Below are 26,624 nucleotides of genomic sequence, written 5' to 3' on the forward strand. Positions count from 1 at the left end.
GGGGGGGGGGGGGGGCTGTTGTTTGGTTGGGGGGATTTTTGTGCAATGCATAATAGTGAACATGACTTCACTCTATATATAAATTATATACCACATATAGACTGCAAAGGCAGTCTGACAACAGTTTGGTTAACAAAGCAGCATGTCTACTTGTAGTGAAGGCAACTTGAAGGGTTTTAGTACTGGGGCACAAGATCTTATGCACTTAAATTTGTCTGTTTCTTCTTAGCCTTGGTTTCTTCTTCTTTCTGTCAGTCCAGTCACGAAGGTACAACTCATACTGGGTGTTAATGGGAATTTTGTCTGTAGGAGGATGGCTGCATGTGGTAGTGGATTGGTTAGTAGTACTTGACTTTCAAACCTGACTATTTCTATTTCTATATTCTATGGAATATAGACTTGGATGGCTAATTTTAAATCCCCAGCTCAGAAAAGACTGACCATCTAGTCTATTAAAATTATGAAGTCTTTCATAAGCATTTAAAATCATTATGCTAGCTGTTCAGCTAATGGAAGTCAAGGTAACTCGACTGATTTTAATGGAGCTACTTCAATTTACACCAGCCAGTCATCTGGCCAATTATGTCCTGTTGTGATAAGGACAGAAAATGGCAGAATTTAAATCTATCCTGGCTGTGACAAATGACTGGAAACACTGCGGTAATGATGGCTGAAGGAAAAAAAAAAAAAATACAGACATTGAAATATTCTTGCTCATACACTTGTGATCCTGCTCTCTTTTCCAGATAGCATATCCTTTCCCGTTAGAAAATTTCTAATTTGACAATTATAGACAGAAACCACTAGGTGCCAGTGTTACCCAGACATCAGGAAAAGACTGTCAGTGACATTAAAAACAACATGAAAGCTAAACCCTTTAACTGAAAATAAAGCTTCTGTGACTTTTTAACTAAATAACAGTGCATTAAGGTTTTTTGAGATGATTACTTTTCTAAAACCAAAGGCATTAAATTGATGTACATTGATGGAAACCCACACCAAAACAATCTGATTGCAGGATGCATTTCCATCAAAACCCCAGAAACCCAGATAGGTATGCAAAAGCTGCTATGCTGCCTTCCAGACCTTGTGGATTACAACTAGGATCATTAGACAGAGTCAAAGTCTGCATTTTTCAATGTACATGTGGCTCAAATATATGGCGTGAATAGCAGTTCACTGCTAAGTTAGACGTTTTACAGGAAAAACCTGATTCAGATCAAGTTTGAATTCAAATTCCAAGCCATACCTGAAGTTTGGTTTGACTCATTGGTACATATAAGAGTTTTCATTTGGGCCCATTTCCATCATTGTCATGGTGCTCTGAAAGCTTTCCCTGCTAAAAGAAATTGAAATCTTCTATTTAAGGAACTAGATCAGCTAGAGACAGCTGGTTGCCTGTGTGTGGGAGTTGTGAGTGCAAATCTCTGGATAACCTGCACACAGCTCATTTGCAAGAGTTGAATTTCACTCATTTAACTTCAGACATCTACAGTGTAACTGTTTACATCCATGCCAGTCATCCTGATTATTTTGATGTGGAGAAATAGTCATTTCCTGGATATGATTCATCTGGCCTATTTCAGAAATCACCTTAGCATGAGATGAACTGCAAAACACATTTAGATGATTAGCTCAGGAGGCAAAGTTTACACTGAAGGCATCTTAACTTATGTGAGATTAATCCTACAAAAGTGATTTTGCAATGTTTAATTTTTAGTCAAATCTGATGTTTTGCGTTTGTTCTTTTTACAGCCCTTAGACTTTGAAACAAAAAAGGCATATACCTTTAAAGTCGAGGCCTCCAATCTCCATCTTGACCATCGGTTTCAGTCTGTGGGTCCATTCAAAGATACTGCCACTGTGAAGATAAATGTGTTGGACATGGATGAACCTCCAGTGTTCAGCAAGCCTGTGTACACAATGGAGGTTTATGAAGATACGCCTGTGGGGACCATTATAGGTGCAGTGACAGCACAAGACCTTGATGCTGGCAGCAGCTCGGTTAGGTAAGAAAGCTTCTTCAGTAACTCTCAGACAACCCAAAGGGCTGCTGACAGTGAGACTCAGTGGCAAAGAGCTCAGTAAAAAGAAATAAAATGTTTCAAGTCTGTCACTGTAACAGATAACTGATGCTGTGAAAAATATTGAAAAGAGATGCTAGTTTGGGTGGGTTATCTGGAAAAATATATAAAGTGCTGACAGCTTCTTATCATACAGATCATATAAGTTACCATGCACTGACGTGACTTCACAGATGGTGTGCTCAGCCTAAGGAAGTGAAAACATTGTCTTGCCTGGTGTCTGGGGCTTCCACAAAAGCGGCTCTGAAGTACAGTAGTGAAAAAGGAGGTTGTATGTGCTCCATCTGTGTTATACCTCAACAGGTGACAGTGAGCACTGACCCTTTTACAAGAACCACTTACTCTCTACATCTGGCAAAGAAAAAATGCTTTGATAAATAATTGCTACATCTGTCTTGGCTAAGGCTGTGGCGACATGATTGCTAACCAACATGGCTGTGTTCAGCAGACTTCAGCACAAGTAAACCCCTGCCAACAAAACCTCTCATTTACTAGTATAGCCTACTTTCCTGAAGTAAAAGGGACAAGAGAGCTGTAATACAGATGCAAAATATTGATTTTACTGATGTATTTCCTGCCACATTAGAAAACATAAAATCAACCAGACTCATGTACCAATAAGAAAGCTCCTGTGCAGACATGGTCTAAGATGCAGTCAGTCATTACACATACTTTCAGTACCAATTCATGGTGGACCTACCTGACTTCAGGAAATATTTTTATTCGCAGACTTTAATGAGAAATATTGAGGACATAATGGAAGTCATCAGTCTTTAAATATCAGTGTTTATCAAATGGGACTATGATGGAACAGGAAAATGCCAGTAGTGTCAACCAAGTGCATACGCATTCATGTATATTTGACTGCGAATTTAATTCAGACCTTTTAATCCATGTTTATTAACTATGTGTATTTTGACTCAGCATTTTCTCAAAATGTACAATAAACATGCTAGATATGTTGCAACTGTATGCAAAAAATTTAGCATGTAACAGTGACTGTTTAGCTCCTGCTTCATCGAATCAGTTATCACTCAAAACTAATGTTTGTTTCAATACTTGTAAAAAAAACCAAAAAAAAACCCCAAAAAACATTCTTCATTATTTTCTAATACAGAAATATATTTGTTCATGAATCTGTGGCACATTCCTTCCTTGGCAAAGGATCAAAACCTTCACTGACAAATGACTGACATGGGAACAAAGACTGACATGGGAACATTTTTCCCTGGTGATAGTCTATGAAAATAGCCCCACTGAAGTCAACATTCTGTTGAAAACCATATACTTTTGCAAACAGGCAGCAAGCCTTAAATCATATTTTTGAACATTTTTTCATATGACAGCAAAATCATTTGAATGTATAACCACTCCTCAGTGACAGTTTTTAATTTCCCAAACCCTCCTAGGAGATATAAGTGCTTTAGTTACTGATCCTACATTTGCATCTACACAAGAAAAATTGTTTCACGATGGTTTCTCCATATACTGCACTCACTGTAATATTGAATACTAACCCATTTTAGTGTCCATGTCTACCTTTTTTAACCCTGAAATCATTGGGTGTCCAAATTCCCATCTACATTGAAAAGATCAGGAATATTTTAACATATCATTACATTTTAGTCTTACTGATCTACTTGCTGACCCCTTACCTAAACAAGCTATGGAAGTGCTCCCAGGGTCACTTTTTATGAATCATTTCTGCTGGTTCATGCCCAGAGAAAAACATGAACTACGTTCCAGTCTTACCAACTTCTCAGAGGGATGCTCCCACCCATAACACATTTAATTTGGTGGACTTTGGAGGAACATACTTTGCTTTAAGGAGAAGGATGTGTTCCAGTAAGCGGATTGACATATTGAGAAGATTAAGATGTAAACATCTCTGTGCAGCTCTCTTCCAGCTTTGTAAGATCACTTACTTCTATCAGTTTTCATTTTTTTGTCCTGAAATTTCTTCCTTGGATTTTGTTTACCTGAGGATATATTTGATTTTCTGTATTCAGCTTGATCTCCAGCCCTTTGAATTTTATAATAAGATTCTTACTAATTTATTGGAGATCTGATGATACTCTTATGTTCTTGAAGAATCTATCTGTATCCAAATGCTGACTATTCCAAGCAGAAAAAGAAATTATATACAGTTGTTAGTTACTGATGTATTAGTGTTCAATATTCCATAAGTTTTATATCCTCTAACTGAAAAAAAAAATAAATTACATGATCAGAAGTTAGAAAAGCATAAATTAGTTTGAAAGTTACATGTGATTACAACTTCTTAGTGTATCCTAACCAATTATGTTCTTTCAGCTGTTTAAAAGCTGTTTGTCTCATAGATGTAAAGAATGACTCCATCAGTTTAATCATTTTAAAGAAGGAGTCCTTCACATCTTCTGAGTAAATACGGCCTCTAAACGAACAAGGAAAAGCAAATAAGGCATTGAGGCAACAGCCCATACAATTTGCTGGGTGGCACAGTTTCTCTAGAAATTCATTCATTTTCTCTGAAATGTTTTCCTAGAGCAGTTTGGCCATTAAGATGTCCATTACAATAACAAAAAAATCAACAATCTGCCAAACAATAGAGAATGGGATAAAAGACCAATCTGCACTATACGCAACAGAAGGCAAAACTCTGGAGAACAATGCAGGCTAGAACAGCTTACATGAAAGGAAACAGCACTAGTCACAGCAACTAAATCCATGTTATCAGACAAGAACTTTAGCTCTGTTTTGCTAGACACATCAGGAAGGGGGAGATAACAGCTAAGAATGAAGACTTGATTTAATTATTAGAAAAAGAAAAATATTTTGCTGGAAGCCATTGAAAATGGTGAGGTTTTTATATATATATATATATATATATATATATACATATTTTTTTTTTATTTATTTATTTTTTTTTTCTCTCTTGTTACTGGAATCAAGTGCTTGGACAAGTCAGGAATTTTAAAAGGTTTGGTTTGTGGGAAGATATTTGTTAGAGGTGTTGAAATGAAAGGGCACAGAGCTCACTTCTGTAAGAAACAGGAAATTAAGCCCAAGGAAAAAGAGGGCCACGGGTAGTCAACACCTGCAAGGGTGACTGGCTTTGAAGCTGTTTTGGAACATTACCTCAGTGCCCCAGATTTTCAAACTGTGTTAAATCTTGAGTTTATGTGTCTCAGGAGAGCTGTTTTGTCTATTTCTGTTTTATCCATAGTGCTGCAAGATATGCTCAGCATAAATGTTAAGATGAAGTCCTATGTACTTATGGCCATTAAAAATGCTAAAGCACTTCTGAAAAGAATAATGATCTTGTGTTCTTCTCAGACTCCTAGCTTACAATGTTTACAAGCTGTCTGGGAGAAAAAAGTAAGCATCTGTGTTGTATTACAATCGATGTATTTTGTAGATATACAAATGTTTTTAGTAAAAATCCTCCTACCTTCTGGTACAAGGAATTTTAGGACTTCCTAAAAATCAGTTTTATATGTGTTCATACAACATAAATGTTATAGACAGATCTGTCTAAGTAACAAGAAAGTGCAAATGGATGGCGAGACTGAGTTATCTGCAGTACTTATAGTGAGCTTTATTTAACCCTGTGTCTGAAGTTCAACAACTTTGTGCTGACAACTTTAAAGCTGTCAGATTTCCTTGAAGATGATGTTCTGGCATAAAGCATGAAAAGATTATTTTCCCTGATGTGAATCCCAGATATCACTCCAATTACAATGAGTTTCATATTCCGTGCTACAACAGTGCCCTTCCGATCTTCTCTGCTTGACTCAGGAGTTTTGCTTTATGAACTGCAAGAACCACTCAAAGCAGAAAAGCTGTGGGGACTGTTCATTTTCCTGTCCAAGTCCAGTCACCAAACTGTGATATTAAAGAAAGAAAAAAGTCATGCACTAGTCACAGGTCAATCCTGCCCTCAGTATCCTGGGGACAAGACTCTATTCCCTGCATTTACTTACAAAGGAAAAGCCTTATTTATTTTCCTAACTAGTTCACAGTGGTCCAGAAACTTTTATGGATAGGTTGTGTTTTCCCAGTGCAATACTTGGTCATGTAAAGGTCAAGAAAATACAAATAGTAGGTTTCTTCCTGAATTCTTAAACTTTATGTACAAGCACAAACAAGATGAATTAAAGTTACTTATGTAACAGAAAATTGTTTAACCTTCAAATTCCATAACTCTTCTGCTTTTTTTTTTTTGTGCATACACTTTTTGAATTTGCTTTTCCTTCAAAAAAAAAGTCACATTGTATGACATCAAAATGTATCTGTTGGTTACATACATACATAGAAAGACTGGGACATCTAGTTCTAGAACCTCAAGCCTCTTCATTTAATAACAAATTAAGTGGTAGCTATTTTTCTCTGCATGGTATCATGCTGGAGGGGAACTAGATACTTAGCCAGTTGGTTTTGCACAACTGAAAGGTGGCCAGACTCAGGAACTGATTCCTTTTTAGCTGCTCTGGTGAGTTTTGCACACTTCTTCCTCTGTTACCTCCTGTCTGTTTCTGTTGCAATTTTAGCTCTACTCCATCCCTTGCCTTTTACTGAAGTCCCAGTCTTCTCAACCACTTTTAATTCCTCTGTTCCAAGTTCTAATTTATCTGGGCTAACCAGTTCAAATCCCTGCACTTGTCAGTTCTTGCTGCAGATCTCTTGCTATCTTTTTCAATTCTCCTACCAGCCCACTGTTTTCTTAGATCTCCTATGCTCTGGCAGTCTAACACCAGTTTCCTATTTCACAGTCCATCTTTCTTTCTCCCACAGCTGGTTTCTGCCTTTTTCCTCCTGAACCACATCCCATTAGCTTCATTTGTGTCACGCTCTACTGCCTTCCTTTCTTCTGCTGATGACAGACATAATTTTTGATCTCAGTGGCTTGGTGTATTTTTTCTCTTTGTTCCAGATCTTCTTTCTAGAACTGTAGAAACTGGGTTTCTATCCCACATTTTCTCTGAACCTCAACAGGTTTATTTGGCCGAAACATCTGTTCTTTCCCCAACATCCTCTTTAATTCTAGTCTCATTTGACTCAGTGAATACTCAGCTACCACATACACAACAACATTCCCATCGACCTACCTTCCAACAATGCTGGAAATGATACAGGTGACAAACTCCTACTTAATCCTCCTATTTCTCCTCCGTTATCAGACTCTTCCTCTTTTTTTTTTTTTTCCCCTCTGGTTCCTAAACTTTGTCTTCATGATCTCAGGCAATCACATCCTCCACTACATCGTCCTCTTCCTGTAGTTCCTCCCCGTATGATCCCATCTACTGCTTTGTCATTGTCTAGGTTTAAAAGAGCTGGCTTCCTCCTCAGCAACCAGTGGTTTTAAGAGACTGAATAGAAAGGTGACTTCTTTTCAAACACAAGGCAGAAAAATCTTTCTCTTCTGTGTATAAACTGACTTTCAAAAGGAACTGTTTTCTTGCATCTTAATAAATTCCTGCTCTTCAGCAGAGTCACAGCAACTGACTGTATCTCTCTGCTTTATCTTTACTGTGAAGCAAGATGTGTGTAATAAATTATTATGGTAATCCCCTTCATAGTAGTTCAATTTAATTTGGAGGGTTTTTTTCACATTTGCAATGGATTGAGTGCACACAAGCAGGCAGTTACCAGAGCTCAGCTGATAAGTGACTTAGTTGTATTAATTCAAGAGCTGTGGTACCTCAGTTCCAGTGATCAGCTTGGAGCTCCTACAAGTAGCCACTACAAAAAAAGTGCAGATTTGTTTTAACCTTAATCTTAAATCTATATATTTAAGGCTGAAGGGATCACACACCATTCTTTGGTAGGGAATGTAAATGTTATGTCACTCATTAGCCCTCTGTGATGCTGCAACATATTCACTGGAAACAGCCAGAGACTTGAGCTGAAAAAACCCTTCTTTGTCAGTTTGGAGCACATGCAGACTGACTTTTTAATCTGGGTTTTTGCAGGACTGGCAGGAACATGGAGCAAGGGTGAGTACTTTCTGGCACAAATCAGAAAGCCTGTTCTAGAGGAAGTTCAGACCTTCCCAAATAAAAGTTTGCTAGGATTTATTTGTCAAGCATAAATTTTCCTAGATTGACTCCTGGAAGCACCTGCAGCATGAAATATTATTTCCCAAGACAAGAAAATCAGAAGCAACTGAAAGCAAAGTTTAAAAACTAAGAGAGGCCAGTAACCTTTATTTACAGTCAGTAATTCATAAACTTACTGATGCTTGTGAAAAACAGCAAGTGATCTTCAGTTGGTACATGCAATCATATTAAGCTATAAAATGTCAGTTGGGAGTTTAAAACTAAAAGTATGTGTAAATCCAAGAAGATTATGGACTACAGCTTTCAGTGACCTGTTTGTGAGGGAAGTGGATGCTGAAAATTAAGAAGTGTGCATTCAGCTTCAAGGCAGAAAAGAACAAATTGGCAGGGAAAGCTTTTAAATTAATTGAGAATAGCTAAGAAGCCAGAGTGAGGGGAAGCGAACAATATGATCATAATAGTTCTGGTTTACTTCACAGCACTTGTACCACCTGGTGATGTGATTTTACAAAGCCAGTTCGCTTCCCAGAGGCATACACTGTAATTTTACTTTAGCTCAAATAATAGCCTTCCTGATTTTTGATCAAGGGCTCTTATTCCAAATTTCTCCAGCAATGGATTTCTCAAACGTTCTAGAAAGCAATTGTGAGATTAAAACAGAGGTTTAATGGCTACAGCCATATCACCTCAATCTGTGAACGTCTCAGGGCTTGACACTAAAAGAATTACGAAGGGTCAGGACTTAAAGCAATGTCTAAAAAAAACTTATGTGCTACAGGGAAGCATGTTAGTTGGTTATTCTGCACAGCGGTACAGAAAGTCAAACCTGAAACCATCTTTCTAGTATAAAATTAAGCTTCCCAATATTTTAAATTAAGATCTTCTATCCTTTTCCAGAAGAATAACTATTTTAACCATCACAACCTAGTCAGATTCCTTTCAATCTGAATTTCTCCTTTAGGTCTGTTTGTAAACATTTACTTTACTTTCCTGCCCCAAAATGGTAACATTTATTATTATGTTTAAATAGTGATTACATACAGTTTCTTATATATTTGGTAACACCTTTTTGCTTTCAGTTTTTTTAATGTAGTTTGAACAAAGGGGTTTTTGAGAGTTATACACTTTTTGGGATCTATGTGTTTGGAAGTTTCAATCACATCCTGACTGTAGATGCAGACAAATTTCAGATACTTCTGCTTTTATTGTGTCCCGTTCTGGGCTTCTCAGTACAAGAGAGACATGGACATACTGGAGTCCAGCAAAGGGACACAAAGATGATAAAGAGACTGGACATCCTTTCTACGAGGAAAGTCTGAGAGCTGGGACTGTTCAGCCTGGAGAAGAGAAGGTTCAGGAGGGTCTTAACAATGCATATAAATACCCAAATGGAGGGTGCAAAGAGAACAGAGCCTGGCTCTTCTCAGTGGTGCCCAGTGAAAGGACCAGAGGCACAAATTGAAACACAGGAACATAAACACATGTTCCTCTGAACATCAGGAAACATATTATTAACTGTGAGAGTGACTGAGAATGGGCACAGGCTGCCCGAGGAGGTTGTGGAGTCTCCCTCAATGGAGATACTAAAAAAACATCTAGACAAGGTCCTGGGCAGCTGGCTCTAGGTGGCCATGCTTGAGCAGGGAGTTTGGACCAAATGACTTCCAAAGGTCCCTTCTAACCTCAACCCTTCTGTGATTCTGCAACTTCCATCTTTTCTAAGCTGGAACAGGGAGTGTGGCAAATAATGTCACAGAATCATCTAAGGTGGCTGGATGTGAAAAAGGAACAAAGATAATACAAATAAAATGCTGAGGTTCAGTATGTGCAAACACAAACAAAAATAATTTAAAATACTGCTGTCAACATTCATGGAAATAATAAGTCTACAGATCTATAGTAACAGATTATTTTAGGCAGTAAGTCTGAAAAGAGTGTGGAGGAAACAGCACAGAAATGCCAGCTCAGGTAGGATGAGAGAAGAAACACTTTTAGAGGCAAATGATGGCACCTGACTTGGCTCAGGCTAGGCCATCAACATGTGAGGGAGAGCAAGGAGGTGCTTATCCATCAACTTTTGCCTCAGACCCTCATTAAATTCGTAAACCTTTGAAAAGGTGACTCCATACTTTCACTGATGTCTGCAGAATCTGGGTTGCTTTATACATGCAGAGGATTGAGGAGGAGAAACAAAAAAGGAAAATGCAACAACTCCTGTGATGTCAGAGCTATCCTGAATAATCTTTTACTTTATGAGCACTTCACCAAACCAGCTTCAATGCAACATTGCAGCCTCCAATTCCTGACTTCACTGAGTGTTGCCTCTTGCAGATAAAGCTGACAATCCAAGTGAGTCTCAGCTGATGATCAAAGCAAGCTATAAATCCTCTACTGTGTGCTGCAGTTTTCTCTAGAGTCAGCATGATTGCTGCTGTTTGTTTTTTCTTTGATTGTCTCAGCATTGGCATTTTACTTCAGCTTCTTCTGGGGAAAAATCAGAGATTTGTTCAGATTTTAGTATTCAAAAGATACAGAACAGAGCTAATATTTGCATGATAAAAGGAAAGCAATCAAAGATTATTCCTGTTGAATTTATGCCACTAGGCCTGCTCTCATCTATAGCAGCTATACTACTTACTGAGTTAGTACTTTATAAGAAGATAAAGCATTTCAGGCCAGGCATAGGAACAGAGGCCCAGGAAGCATCTCTGCCTTATCCTGTGGTGTTTGGATCTGATGCACCCAAGTACAAAATAACTTCAAATAACTTCTACTGAGGTTAAGTATCAGACAGAGACATAGCAGCTTGACTTCCCCCTCTCAGCTTTCTTAAGAGTTGGGAGAGGTCCACTCAGACTCATTTGCTTCTTGTCTTTCTATACTCAATGTGCCATTGATAGAGATACTGATACACATCCAGATGACCATCCCATCATGCCCTTTCCCCACCTAAAACCAGCAAAGGAGGTGCCCTGATCTCCTCTTCACCAAATGTGAAATGCACCCTCCAGTGCCTGGGTGCCTCGGTGAATACAAGTGGTGGGTCCTTCATCCTATGGGCATGATTAAGGTGGAAAGAACAGACCATGGGCAGCAGTGCAGAGGGTAAATGTACACCTTACAAAGTCAGGGTGAAATGTTGTTCAAGGCCTATAATTTGTGGTGCTGGTAGAGAAAGTGCTCTACTGCTTTCCCACCATAGCAATATTGACAGCTAAGCCTGGAGTGAGGGTGTAAAGTCCAGTGTGCCTTCTACTGCTGCTCACAGTCCAAACAACTGAGACTTAATTAAACTACAGGACAAAGCTTTCCCTCTGCCTGGCTGTCTCACAGTTCTGTCTGCTCAATAAGGCAGGAAAAATGATGTTAAAACTGAGTAAAAACAATGCATTTTCCAAATGACAATGGCTTTTGATAAGATACTCAGCTGGTAAGGAGAAATGCAGAGCAGACACTGGAGCTGACTGAAGGGTGTGATAAAAAAATGAACAAAATCTTTAAAGAGAGAGGGGGAAGGAAATTTTTAGGCAGGCGGAGCTGGCAGTTCACAAGTGCTGATAACCGAACTGAAGCATGTTTTATTTCCTATTTTGCCTAGTATGTTTTACTAAAATTCTTATGTAAGATTTATAAGGCTTATGAAAAGTTTAACAGCTTCCCTCGCTTGATTCTGCCCCATCGTTAGAGTCTGGCTGCCTGCAGCCGCTTCTTCCCTGTCAATTAGTTCTGCATAATAGTCAGTCTTCTCCAAAGGAGCAAAGTATAATTTGTTTGCATTGATCCTACTCATTCCAGATCAAGTAAACGACTGACTACTAAAACCACTAATCACACTCCTGATTAAAAACGCAGATGTATGCAGCTATGTGTGAAGGACTGTGAACTCAGTCATATAGTATGCAGAAGACTCAAACTGTGTTATTTTTTTATGTGGAGAACCCTGTGTTATATGAAAGACATGAAAACGGTAGGCATGGGACATTCTGACAATAAATGTTTGCTCTTTTTTCCCAAACTAGCAATTCCATCTGTCCTTCTCTAAAGCATCACTACCTGATATTCAGCATACAAGATTAATTCTGGGAAGGCTGCAGTACAGCTCACAGGATATGAGAGTCTGAGAAATTATACTGCTGAATGCCTTTGGAAAAGGGGACAGAGAAGTATAACAACCTATTTGAGTTTCTAGCAAAATAATCCAAAGATTCTCTGCTTTTTAAGCCAAAATATTTTAACAAATACAGAGCTATCCTTCCCCTTTAAAAACACTCAGCTTGGACTGTTATAACAGCTTTACATAACTGCCAAGCACCTTTGAAAATCTCTGGAAAATCATAAAGAAATATGTCATTTTGAGTAGAATGATGAAAGAAAAGTCATGGTAAAACTGTCAGAAATATTTTAATATGTCAGTAAATTGGGAGGGTGTATTTATTTTTAGGTGTGGTAAGTATGATGTACTATAATATGAAAGACATGCATCACCCACACAGGCAGCTCTAGTTTCTACTACCTGTGAACAAAGAAGTGCCACTAAAGCCTTTCTACCTACATTCACCTTGTTGTTTTTCTTATTATATGGCAGTAAAGGCACTTAGAGCAAGTTAGACCCACTACATTGGCTGCTTATTTTTTGTTTGCATCTGAATATGCAGCCTTGAGATGTTCATTTCAAGGCATCACCCATGAGAGGGTTATCAGCATCAGTTTTGCAACTTCAACTACACATTAACCCAATTTGTGAAACAGGTTAGGTTAGAAACCAGCTGAAACTAAACTACTTCTTTACAAACTGGTCCATTTCATTTTAAAAGGAAATTGCATGTAGGAGAACTGTAGAACTAATACTCACTGGAAGCAGGGAGGAACGCGAGGGTAGGAGATAACCAGTTAACTTGGAACAACAGCAGAAGTCCTTCTGTGGTTGTGTCAGATGGGGCACTTAGGAGAGATGTTAAGATTTAGTGGCAATATTTAGATAGTAGTGAATGGCAGTGCTGGTTCCTTTTCATGTTTTAACTAGAGTTAGTTGTTTGTTTGTTAGGATTTTTTTCCTTCATTCCTACTATCCTTTAAAAAAAAAAGTATTGAGATTATTATGTATCTACATGGGTAGGGTTCTTCTGGGATCCAGCTGGCATCCCCAGGATTACCCAAAGGATAAGATCTGACAGCAAACCAGTCAGGGTTTTCTGTGGTTTGACCTCTTAATGCCTCAGCAGTGTCCTGAAGATATTCAGCAAAGGTACAGAAAGCTTCTGCTCCCATTAAGGGAGATGGCTTAATAAATTATTTAAACATATAAACAAAAAAAGGCAGAACAGCATCTGTCACGTTGAAACATTACCACGTCCTTTACATTTTTTAGTTAATGACAAGTAAATTTTACAGCAAAACTTCAAATGTTAATTTGCTGTTATGAGCATCGGATTTTTCTAATAACTCTTACTATAAATATATCAGATTATGTGTTTTTCTGAAAGTAGATAAAATTGACTAGATTTACTTCCTCCAAGGAAAATATCACATTATTAAATCCAGGATATTAAAACTAGGAGTTCTGCACAAGAGAGGCCGTATTTCTTTTAATTATATTAAGAAATTTATTTTCAAAACTCCTTTTGATATTAACAGTTTTATTTTTAAAAAGTATTTTTACTTTATTAAATATATCTAATATTTTATAATACTTTATATGTATACAGCACAACGATTGCTGGGTTGGACAGTGTAAAGGGCGCTTAAAAAATATGAGAAAGAACCCTGTGGTTATATTAACACAGGACAACATGAACGATACACAGACTATTGTCTGCTACTGTTAGACATTACACCTTACTTCGTATTATCATGCTGCACAGAGGAGGAAAAAGGATATTTACTGCTGCTGCTCTTGTAAAACCTTATGAGACAGCGTTTTTAAGTTAATAGAAAACCACAAGACTCAGAATCAAGGGTAATCTTTAATGAAAAAGAAACTAAAGTAACTTAATACCGATTCAAGTGCTGCAGCCCTGAGGAAGACTTCAGAAATCTATCCTATTTAGCCCTAAAAGCAGATAACTCAGATGACTGTATCATTTAACACAGGAATATAAGATGTTTTGTTACATCTAATTATACTTGTTTCAACTTAATGGCTTCTCTAGGCATGCATGGTCTACAGGGGCTCATTTTAAAAATTCCTGATTGCGCCCTTTGCAAAATTATGGCAATCAGTATTCAGTCTTAACTGGAATGGAAGATACTTCCAGTAATCAGCAGAAAAGTTCAGCACTTACATTTGAGAACAATAAAGAATTGACTTAATATTTCAAATATGTATGTGTGTAGACATGGTGATGATTATTTGAGTTTTACACAATAACTCAGTGAATGGATCATCTTAAGAACTGCAGGAAGGAAATTTCAGTGACAGGATGGAATTTTGGAGGACACTGTTTTTTGCAGTCTTCAACACATTACATTCTCCATCATTTTAATCTCAGGCTTGAAGTCTGAATTTCTTGGTTCTCATTGTAGGGGTGATTTTTCTGTTTCTCTACTTTTTAATAACTGCAATCTTAAAAAAAAATCTTTTATGATTATATTTTAAAATATTTGGAACTACACCTTAGAGCAGATTTGTAACTGAGTATAAGCATGACGATGCTGTGTGTCCTGTTATATACCAGAGTTTAGCATTACAGGGACTAATAGCATTACTCAGACCATTTTTCTATAAATTTCCCTTACTGCACAGTCTTCATTACTTTACCCAGGTTAGCTTTGTAGTACTAAGTGACAGAACCCCTATCATTTCTCGTGTGCAGCATAATATACATTACTGCCAGCAAGATTTTGCTGCATAACATAAATTTTCCCTTTCTTAATTCTGCTCTTCTACTTCTCTGTGCTGAACAAAATAATACCTTTCTTTTCTTGGTGTTTAAGCCCTTCTGTTGTCTGTAGACCATAATCATGCCTCCCTTTTTTTCATCTTTTATCCAAACTAAACATATTTTAGTACTTCTAATCTTTACTTATAACTAAGAATGCCCCAAGACAGCTTTCCTTGCTTTTCTGTAATGTCCCTCCAATTTATTGATATATACCTAGTGACATGATGCTCAGGATAAAATTCTGTTGTAGAGGTGCAGTTTTCTAGACACTAGTTATATGCAGAGCTCTATTACCTTCCAGCTGCAGCATATGATTATTCTACTCATGAAAATTCCTTTTGGACTTTCAGGTAGTCAAGTCATACCTAAAGTCTCATTTGTATTCTTCCAGTCCCTCACCCCTTTTGGTACTCCCGCTTTAATGTTTCTTTCATCTATTTAATTATATATGTATTGGAATTACAAAAAGTCCTAACTGATCACAGTTCACAACTATATCTTATTATCTTTCATTTATGTTTCTGATTTTTTAGGTTTCCATCTATTATTTCTGATATGATGGTGGCATTTAACTGTCCTACGTTGGCATGAACTCTGAATTTCATTTACCTGCAGTTCAATATTTAAATAAAATTTACAAGCGAACACAGTTTAAACAATTTAAAGTCATCATACACAAACAGTGATCTATCAGATACAGAAAATTATTATTTCATCGCTCACTTTTCTTTGCAATATTTTTCTCCCCAAAACCAATGTTCTATCTCACTAGGTACCAGAGATAGGAATGTGCTTTACATCAGCAAAGTATGAGTTGAAAAAAGTTGAGATAAAGCACCTTTATCAACCAGGTCATTTGTGCCTCTCAAACTACAAAAATCAACAGGTATTTTTGAGCTCATGTTTATTTTGCAAGAAAGCACAACGATTTGAAGCTATTAAACTTCACATGTCTAATTTCCAGTTGGGCTGAGCTCACATTGCCACTGTCTTTTTTAACTTGAGGATATTCCTTGCAGTGTCACCAAGTAATTTAATAATAAGAAGAGGAATCACTTAAGGCCATATTGTCTGAAGTCAGTCACTTAGCTATCTCTGAGGATCTTGGCTTACAGATTTGATATTTTACATGATATAAAATGGGGCCTTCAGTTACAGGAGAGAAATTACCAGCACAGTTCTCATTTTCCCCTTTGAAGATCTGTGTTAACTTTGTCTTATGGTTGTTCCCATTCTTCCCATGATCATTCCCCCTCAAAGCAGAAAAGGTCTGTGTTTCTGTAAATTCTTTCATACCATTAATCATTTAAGATTCATAGTCCAGAGTTGCTAATTTACATATATTAACATTTCACACATATTGCTCATTTGCTCCTTATCAACAGAACTACTTTCAGTAGCAATTTTCTTAAAGCAGTCAATCTGAAACCTCTCAAGCAGGGAATATTAAACCAGTTTCAAGCACCAAAATACACCAATGTTTCAGCCTGGACTGAGAAAGCCTTTACCTCAGTTGACCGAGTTGCCTGAATGGACACCTGCATCACAACCATCTCCTCAGGTGTCTGCAGGGTGACACAAGCACTCTCAGAGGTGCCTTAGCCCGTCTGAGAGCTGCAGGTACCTCCTCCTCCCACCACTGAGCAGCCATCGGGGCTTTCCAGAGTGGCTGGGCAAGGATGCAGTGTTTGGAGAAGATCAGATGGGACTGGACCCAATGGAAGAGGACCTTCAATGAAATTAAACTTAAAGGATCCTAGCCAGTCAAGAACCTACAGAAAGTGAAAGGAAGGTTCTTTCCTCTTTTCAATATGTTTCAGTTACCGGGAAAGGTTTTAAGTACATACTTGAAGTTGGAAAAAATTGTGGGTTGGAAAAGCATAGTTGAAAGCACATAGTTTCTCTTACAAATTATACTTCTTTTTATCCCATCATGTCAGGAATTTTCTTACATCTGAAATGCTTCATTCCAGTGCTTGGGTTTGACAAGATGTTGGAGTAATAAGATGCTTTCTAAGCTGTGGTTGACAGCCAAGTCATTCAGAGTGTACACCTAAAATTTGGGGTTTGGGCTTTCTTAGATTCATCACCTGGGTCTGCTTAAGGTACAACTTCACCAAAGAAATTGAAATACAGACAAGGATATTTATGCTGACATATCAAATATAAAAATTGAAGGAATGTCCTCCCTCACTTTTTGTTGGTCTTTTTTTCTTTTCTTCTTTTAGGAGACTGGTTGCAATTACTGTTCACTATTTGTCGAGGAACACAATAAAAGGGAAAGCCATTAATGAAATGTTAAATGCATTACTGCTCACTGAATTGGATGATTCCTTTCTATTTTCATGCCAGTTCCAATTGAATAATGTGTTTCACGCCTTCAGATGATTTTCTGTATGCATGCTGTTGCAGCTGGAGCAAGTTTGGTCAGAGTGCCTTTAGCTTAACAGCATCTGTAGGGGTATGATCTATGCTTCCTTTCCCTGCTTACTATACAAACAGGGCAAAGGGTGTAGACAGCATCTTTTATTCACTGTTCCTTTCAGCAGATTGGGCAGGTCAGAACACTGCACCATACCTATCTCCTGTGTTTTAGCACTCTTTAAGGTCGAGTTTTGCTTCTGTGGCAATTGGCCTTAAACCTTCCATTCTAGATTTAAAGCAATCTTCTCTTCCTCTAACATAGACACACTTTATATGTCTTACCTTGCTCATTTCCTGGCTTGAATTGCATGGTTTTAAGAACTGCATGTTCCATTTCAGATGGTCAGAGTTTAGCCATGTTACCAAGTGCTCCATCTATTCATCTTTCAGGTTCAGTATCAGAAAGAAAACTTTCCAGAAACAAATACTTTTTTTCTCCAGATTCTTATGTCCCCTCATGTGTCTCACAGACAGTAATAAAGCAGAGCTACATAAGACTGTTCCAGCTTGTGCTCTTACTTTTTAGTAGGTATGCATGCATATGGGCAAGATGTTGCAACTCTGCTCCTTTAATTAGTGTCTGAGACCTTTCAGTCTAAAATGATGTCAAAGCAGCTTGTCTAAGACCTGGATGCTGCTTTTCAGTATGGATGGGTGTAGCTGATAGCTAAATGAGAGTACAAGCAAGGATAAATACACTGGGGGTGCCTCTGGACTAGGAATGCACCAGAGAGTACTTAGACCTTGATATGACACAGCTTTCACCATGCCAACATTATGCAACAGGCAAATTTTTCTGGTACCTCTTGGTTCTTTGTTGGTTTTATTTTCCCTACATTTATGATGTCCTCTTCAAAAGAAGATCTGAGTATGTTTCTGTCACTACAATAATGCCATCGATCACAAAAAACGCATAAGAAGGTGTCACTATATTCCTGAAGAACTTACACCAAAATACTTAGGCCAGTACTTTGTGACTGTTCTTCTTTGGAGGCAGTAAAACCCCATTAAAAGAATGCTGAGAAGAGAAAATGATACTGAGCACCAATGGTGGCTGGAATGTTTTTTAGCTGATGGAAATAACAGAAAAATGTATATGTGTGTATATGGAGTGCAATGGAGATTTGAGTATGAAACTGTAACAGTATAGGTTATTCATTATCAAGGTGATACTAGTAAGACTAGAATACTCAGTTAAATTTTGGAAAACAAAAAAATGGTTATTACCTTGTAAGGGACCTTTTAACTTTCTCTTAAACTCCCCTTTTTGAGCTAAGTCCAAGCTGCAATATGCCTTCCTTTGCAAGTTTGGTAGCAGCAGGTGAAATCCCCACTAAGGGCCAAAACATGGGCACACAAATGCACACTTTGCATTGTGTTTAAACATCAGCTAAAAAAAAAAAAGGAAGAAAAAATAAAAATGGTAATATATTGCAAGTTGTTACATGCTGTTATATGTTTCCTCTGTTTCATTGTGTTGCCACCGCTGCCACTATCAAAACAGAACAACAAAGAAAGACTTTGGCAAGGTTTATAAATTCTTGGTGGGGATAGACCCCCCACTATTCCCAAGGCCATCTCTGTCAGGCAGGAGAAGTCTTGCCCTCCATATTTTTAAGACCAAAAACTGCACCCCAAGTCTTGAGCTTAACAGCCTCCCTAGCATCCTGCCGTATCCTGTATCTCCTGAGCCTGTTCTCATGCATGTTTCCATAGCAGCAGCAGGACAGCTGTCCAGTTCTTTTATTCATGGTTTAACAGTCTGAAGCAACTACAGTTGTCTGCTTGTTGACTCAAGAGTTCCTGTTATCCTCACAAGGGTGATCTACTGTCACTCATGTATTCAACAGTGGTCCATCAAGCTCTCTATCTTCTGTGCTGCAGCTGGAGTCGACACAGTCTTCCCCACTGTCCTCCACTCTTAAAAAAAAGATGAGCTCTCTTTCAGAGGAGTACTCTATGAGACCCCATGAGCTACAGACAGCCTCACCATTTAGCCAAAATGAATGCAAATTATTCTTGGAGCTCCTAAGGGGGCAGTGCAAATTATTCTTGGAGCTCCTAAGGGGGCAGTGTGTGCCTTTTGTTAATGCTCTGGATAAGAGTACTACAGACTTGACTCATATAAAAGCAAATATTTCCATTCTGTCTCTTCTGTCCTACTCGATGTACAAATATAGCTATTCTTGAGAAGATTCAGACAATGTTAGCAAAGGTATATTCTTCCACACTTAGTCCACACACCCTCTGCCTTCAATAATATAATCTGGAACACAGTCCTCTGCTGGGAAGAATATTCAGGGAGGCATATAATGCAAAGTTTCTTCCCTGACAGTGAATATGAACTATATATCAATGTCCTGGGACTCAGAGCTGCCAGGCAGGCCTGTTCAGGTGTTTCTGAAAAATAATACTGCTGTGTCCTATGTCAACAAGTAAATTCTTCCTAACTTTTCAAGGAGGGAGCTGCCTCTTGGGATTAGTGCATTTATCCATGATCTGCCTTGCAGGCACTCTGAGCAGTCAAACAAACCAACCTCAGTTGCTTCAAACTACTAGACCATGACTAGAAGATATAGGTAGCTGTTCTAATACCAGTATTCAACAGTGTTCCTCTTTGTGTCACAATCTAACAAGAAATGTCAGATATCTGGGTTTATCTCTAGAAAGTTACTGATTTTTCTGATTAAAGACCTTTTTTCCATTTCTTCTGTTCTTGAAAGTATTTTTCCAAGTAAAAGAGAGCTCAGGCAATACTGTTGGTCTTAGAAAGAGATTAACCATTTCTGTGCTAATTACAAAAAAAAATCTCACATTGAGCATCAGACTGTATGAAAGATTGCTTTTGGGCTGTAAAAGGAAACTACATTTCATTTAGGGCCTCCCTGGGAAGTGATGTCCTTTTGGATTCCCATTTGAAAATCAGCCAGATGGGGTCCCATTCATTCTTTTACTAAGCCTTACAGATTTACTGAAGTGTCTGGGAGCAGTATTATGTCCAGAAGAGCTGTCTGTAAGAGGATGTTCTGCCAGGTACGTTTTCATGAGTACTGAACATGGACAACCAATGAAAGGAGGAAGAATGGTTACTTGTTTGCAGTTTTTCCTATGAATATATATATTTGGAGCAATATACCTCCAATACTTCCTCCTACTCCTCTTCCCTCTGTAGTCTAATTGAATATAAAGCTTCTTAGGATGAGAGGACCTGAAATGACTAGCTCTTCCACCCCTGATTTTACCATATATGCAGCACATGGAGAGAGAAGGAAGGGATGTCTTTAAAGGTAATGCCAAAATAAAAAAAAAAAAAAAAAAAAGGACTAACAATTTTACAATGATGGCATAATTGTTTACACAATGTTAGCACAGGGAAAGAAGAACTGCTACAGTTCTGTTTTCATCAAACTGTTCAATTCCCACTGATCCCACTTCCATGGAAGCCAAGAGGAATTCTGACATTAATATCAGCAGGAGTAGTACTAGTCTTTCAGTACTGTAGACTTTGATCCTTCTGATGCTTATATTTAGGAGCCGGCATACTGAACTTGTGCATGAAGTTAATCACCTGTGTGAAAGCTTGCAGATAGACTATCAGAATCTGATCCTACAAATATTTGTGCTTGAACTGAACTTCAAACACAGCAGTGTTCAAACTGGATATGTTTTCTGTAGTTTCAAAAACTCTTGGTGAAGGAGGCTATCACCTACACTGTGCTTTGAATTAGGTCCTGTACTTTCTTCTCTGGCTCGTACTGTGGCGTGTAGGGTACTTTGACAAAGCTAATCCTCTTAAGGGGAAAGATAAGCAAAGTTACTTTCTCATGCTTTGATCCCATTTATTGTGTGTGGCTGCATATTTAATTTTGGAAGAAATTACAATCTATTAAACTTGCAAAGCCTGAAAGAGTAATTTTGCTCTTCCTGAAAGAGTATCTCAGTGTAATGATACTTCTAATAAATGGCTTATATATTTTTCATAATTTTTATGTCAACCAAATTTTGAACAATGAGATTGAAATTACAAATGTGGGTAGACAATATTATCATATTCAACAAAATGTGCCTGCTCAGCTGTGTAAAAGAATACACACTGCCTTTAGCAAATCATTTCTGAGGCTTTTCAAATAAGGTGGTGAACTGGTAATGATGCCTGTCAATTCATCAAAATAAACTATTTTATCTACAGATAGAATTTTCTTGTGATTTTGATTAAAGAAAATGTCTCCAAAGGAGCATGGTACCTTATCTGTGATTTTTTTTACTATTCAAGTCTTCCTGAGATATCAGTATTCTTGAGTCCTAGTCTGAGATATTTTCTCTGGAAATATGCCATATATCTCTGTCTACCATTTCTTCCTTCCACAGAAGTAAACACAGTGTTTATCATTACATTCCCTATATATTCTTTCCATAAATCACACTAATCAGAGAAGGAAATACTAGTTTTATTCTTATCTCACTCGTTTACATGCAATGAGGTGTCATAGGTATGTTCCTCTGGCCTTTCTAATCTTCTAAATGTACTTGTTGAGAGCCATTTTGTCTTTATTGCCTACTGCTCACAAATGGCTTTCTCAATTTCATCCTGACTAGTTTTGGAGAAACATCATCAAGGTATGAAAAGACTAACAATAAAAAGGAAATTAGTAGCTGGCGGCACTGCATCAGAAAAAAATATTATTCTGTTATGACTACAAACAGTAGCAGCAAATATGAAAATAGACTTTCAAGTTAATTAGCATTTAAGGGAAATGGGTTTGGAATAATTATCAGATTACTTTTAAGAAGCTATGTTTACAAGTGCATCTCTGTTTTCTATTAAGTTCTTGCTAGGGAAAAATACAAATAATTACACATATTGAGTTTTAAATCTGTTCTATGTTCGTGCTTCCTGACAAACAAAGACTCAGGAGAATAAAAAAAATTACGGTATTGCCTGCTCTTCACAGCTCCAGTGAACGTGAAAGTTGCCTATTCTTCCCAAAGGCAAAGAGCCCTTTATTGATCCTATATATGTGGGGGAATAAGCATGCTCTTCTCCGTGCCCCGTGCTGTGACTCTGCCAACATTCCTTAGATGAGGGACCTTTGATTAGACTCTGCCAACAACCTGTATATGTCCACTAGGACATCTGTTTGCAACCCCAGTGAGGCTACTTCCAGCCTACTGCAGCTACAAATGGATGTAAAGAGACCAGATCTGATCCACTCTTCATCACTATTCATACCTTAAGCGCTATTTCACATATCTTTTCTCTTTTTCCTCTAAGCCTTTGCTGTCCAAAGTGACTGGTGTAAGTGATCAGCGTCACAGAAGCTGAGCATCAATGTCTTGGGAGCTGAAAGTTTTCAAATAATCTGAACACCAGAAGTACTAAATCTTTTACTATACCCTATTTTCCCTTGAGCATTCTGGCTCTACAAAAAAGAGATAAACAAATCATTCTATATTGTCTTCTTCCTGCAAGGATGGTAATAGCTGGGAAGAGAAAAATAACAAAACTTGAGCTAGCTAGACTGCTGTTATGATAAATGAGCAATCTGCACATTTGCATCTACTTTGCTTAATATTTTTCACATACAGATACTTCATCGATTGGAAGAATGATGTGGACAGCTACTTTACAATAGATGCCACTGAAGGAACCATTGCTACTAATGAATTACTGGACAGAGAAAGCACAGCACAGTACAATTTCTCTATAATTGCAAGTAAAGTTAGTAAGTATGACACAAAATGAATTAATATGCTAATGTGGTATTTTTTTCAGAGTGTAGTGCTCAGGCATAAATATACTGTGAATAGTGCATGTATTGCCAAGATTGTTTAAGAAGGCTCAATAAATATCATTCTGCCAGACTCAATGTGAGGCTGAGTGTGATGTTCAAACAGCCCTGTATAGTAAGGATTTTCTAATAGCCCTCATGTAGGCACAGTTCCCTCAGAAGCTGAAAAATATGTTGTCAGCATGAAGAGCATGAGGAGCTGTATGGAGGCCTCTCAATTCTTATTTCTGATTTTGTAATTCCCTCCATATGAAATTATGTTAGTCAAATAACAGGCTTGTCAACCTGCTTTTTGAAGGAAGAAAAATTTAAAAACTCAATCAATTCTCAGAAAAAAACCCAACACTAAAATCGAGTGAAGATTTAAGGCCCTAAATGAATCAATCTGTGTGCTGTATCTCTGCTCTTATGTTTCTCTCTGCCCAAGACTTTATGCATAACCACTTGTTTTCTTTTCCTATATGACCTGTGGTGGGGTTTTTGTTTCTTGTCTTCATGTCTTCTCCTACATAGTGGGTTTTTTTTATAAGACCTCCCTTCTTCTGCTCTATTATGTAGCTGCAGCTTTCTTCATTGCCATCCTTCTGTGTAGCATTCCTCCTTCATGATCCTGTCAAACTGAAACTCTCATAGACATATACCACCCTTAGAATACAAGTCTTTAGGTCACTTAGTGGTTGTGTAAAGGCCACAGAAGTCTTTCTGTTGTTAACAAGCTGGGGAACAGGACCCTGCTGTATTTCTTATTCACTCTGTATTGTTAATGTGTCCAGAAATGCAAGTTTCTAAAGCAAAGAACATGCTTTCCTCAATGTATTGCTTGGCACTGAGTTTTTTTAAAAGTAATACATGCTACTAACAGGAAGAGGGAGATTTTGGAAGCAGAGAAGGTATATATACATTATTTTAAATAAATAAATTCTCAGTTGTAGTTATCTCAAAAAGAACTAGGTGCTCACTGCCTAGGATCTGAAAATGTAGTGAAGACACCAGTCAAATGAACACTTGAATTTTATCTGTAGCTTAGAAAAGGAATACAGTAACAGAGAGAAATAAGCTATCACAAGTGATTGAATGCATGGAGATACATGTGCATGTGTATATTCACAGAATACCCAGCAGAACTGTAATTTGTTTCCAGAGAAACTGAAAGGCAGGTAGATGCCAGGCGGGGTGGTCTCGTAATGGTCTATGTTTCAGTAAAGCTTAACTATTTAGACTTATTGGTGCACAAAGAACATTGGAGATTTGTGAATCTTTTCTGCAGTAAGGCAGCAGTTTTAGTAAACTTGATCCAAATCTTTTTATTATTCCCAAGAGTAGTTAAAGCTAGATAAAACCTCCAAGTGTACTTGTCTGTGCACCTTCCCAGCTCATATATAGTAATATAATGTTTATGTAGAGCTGTAGCAGGTAGACTATATTATGAATTTTAACAATTGCCTAGTTAAGAATATACACCTAAGACATATTTGTGACTCATTTCAGCATACCTAAAAATATATATTTACTGTTACCCATAGCATTAAAAACAGTTGCCATACCTGTACTACATGGGTAACTGCCAAAATTTTTGAGGACTGGAGGTATACTAACTGTCAAAACTTTATATGCAGTTGTCTCACTAAGAGCTAACACAGAAATAAAGGCTGGGGTTTAAGGGATGACACACTGCACACAACTGGAAAAAGAGAGAATATCTCAGAAAAAGGGGGGAAAATCGCTATATTTGAAGAATTTCTGCTATACATTTAAAAAAAAGTTACTTGTTCAGTGCTGACATAGAAACACTGAAATTGCCATCTCTTACTAGACAAAAAGTGCACTGAACAGTGCCTTGACATACACATGATTAGCTAAGGAAAGTGGCCCAGTATTGCAATTCGTTGCATAAACTTGCCTCAGGCATGGACACTATTGTTACCTAAGTATTTTCAATTCTCCATGACCTTATATCTAAAATAAACAGACTCCAAACTAGTAATAGTCATATTAAGTGCTGTTACTTAAAAAACTTTATTGCTGAAATATGTATTTTGTTTTCTCACTGTGACAGAATAACAAAACCCCAAAATCCCTCAACTTTTAGACACGGTCATTCTGCAAATTATCTTTTCTTCAAGAAAATTATAAACAAAGTCCTCCAGCTTTATCCCCATCAAGTCAGAGGAAAAAAATCAATTAAACTGGCCTTGCCATCATTCCCCTATGTGTGAAAAATGATGCCAAGCTCATGAGCAGGCTTGCATGGACTCCCTATACCTTAACCCTGGGGCCTTCTAAGTGATTGTTCCCCTTTGTTCTTCTTGTAGGTTCAACATGAAACCCTGTACGAATCACAGATGATGCTTGTGTTAAATTTTTTTCTCTCAGCCACTAAAGTCTTGAAGTAATATTACAACATTTGAGCAGTCAAGTTACTTTTCAAGCAATGACATAAATGGCATGCAATTTAGATAAATAAATGCTAAATATAGCAGCAGGCAATGGATAAATGTAACTGTAGATATGAATGTACCATTTAGACCTTTCTTGCAAGCTGATAAATCTGACTCTTACTAGCACTAAACCACCAGAAGTTATATTTTTAAAGGAATACATGTAAAAAATGAGACAGAAGAGAATTACCTTGTGTTTATTAAAGTAACCTTTGCTGACTGCCTATTGCAGAGGAAAAAAAAAAAAAAAAAGGTCTTGTCCAAAAGCCTGGTTGTTTGGGAACTTGTAAATGGTTGCAAGTCCAGTGTTCTCATTCTGCATCTATTTGACCTATAAATATATATACTGAGATTATTCTTCCTCAAACTCTAGGTCGTGCCCCTTAATACCTGCCTAAACCACACATGGTGCAGGTTAGCAGCTTGAAGAGAGGTGGAACTTGGACCCTTAGCAAACAGTTAATTATGAAATCTGCTTGTCCTAGGCTTACTTGTGTCAACTTCTACAGTCACAGCCAGAGAAGCCCTGGTTACCCAGCAATAACACGGTAATATCTTACATACCAACAGTAGATGCTGGTTCCAGATAGGAACCCTGAAAGAATTCCAGATATCTGATCTAAATATTGTCTGGGAATCTGTCTCCAAATAGCAGCATAACTGACTCTTGAGAACATCTCAGAGGTGTACCCAGCATGGAGTGACAGATAGCCTGCTGTCATATTTAACACAAGATACCATAACTTTATTGTTTCCCCTTGTTAAAGAAGCCTGTCCAAAAGTAGAGAACTTTTTAAGTGGGAGGTGGATGATTGTTCTGCTGACACATGGATGATGGCACAGACATGAAGGCAGCTGAATGCAGAAGGTCCTTTACCCATCCGTAGAAATAAAAAATCAGCCTTCAAACAGAACAGTGCATGAATAGGGAGAGGATGTTTCAGACTTGCATTCCTGCCCCCCCCCCCCC

General features: G+C 37.7%; 1 protein-coding gene across 4 annotated transcripts in view; it reads left to right on the plus strand.

The window, feature by feature from the left end:
• Positions 1 to 26,624, plus strand: part of CDH12 (cadherin 12) — a 393,880-nt gene that overhangs the window by 349,840 nt on the left and 17,416 nt on the right. For all 4 annotated transcript variants that reach the window (XM_026843110.1, XM_026843111.1, XM_026843109.1 and 1 more), the window contains 2 exons: positions 1,756 to 2,009; positions 23,014 to 23,150. In XM_026843110.1, coding sequence (XP_026698911.1) covers positions 1,756 to 2,009; positions 23,014 to 23,150 — 391 coding nt within the window. The remainder of the gene's footprint in view (positions 1 to 1,755; positions 2,010 to 23,013; positions 23,151 to 26,624) is intronic.

This window comes from Athene cunicularia (assembly GCF_003259725.1).
Source record: "Athene cunicularia isolate RWA chromosome 2 unlocalized genomic scaffold, athCun1 chr2_part1, whole genome shotgun sequence".
NCBI classification, from domain to species: Eukaryota; Metazoa; Chordata; class Aves; order Strigiformes; family Strigidae; genus Athene; species Athene cunicularia.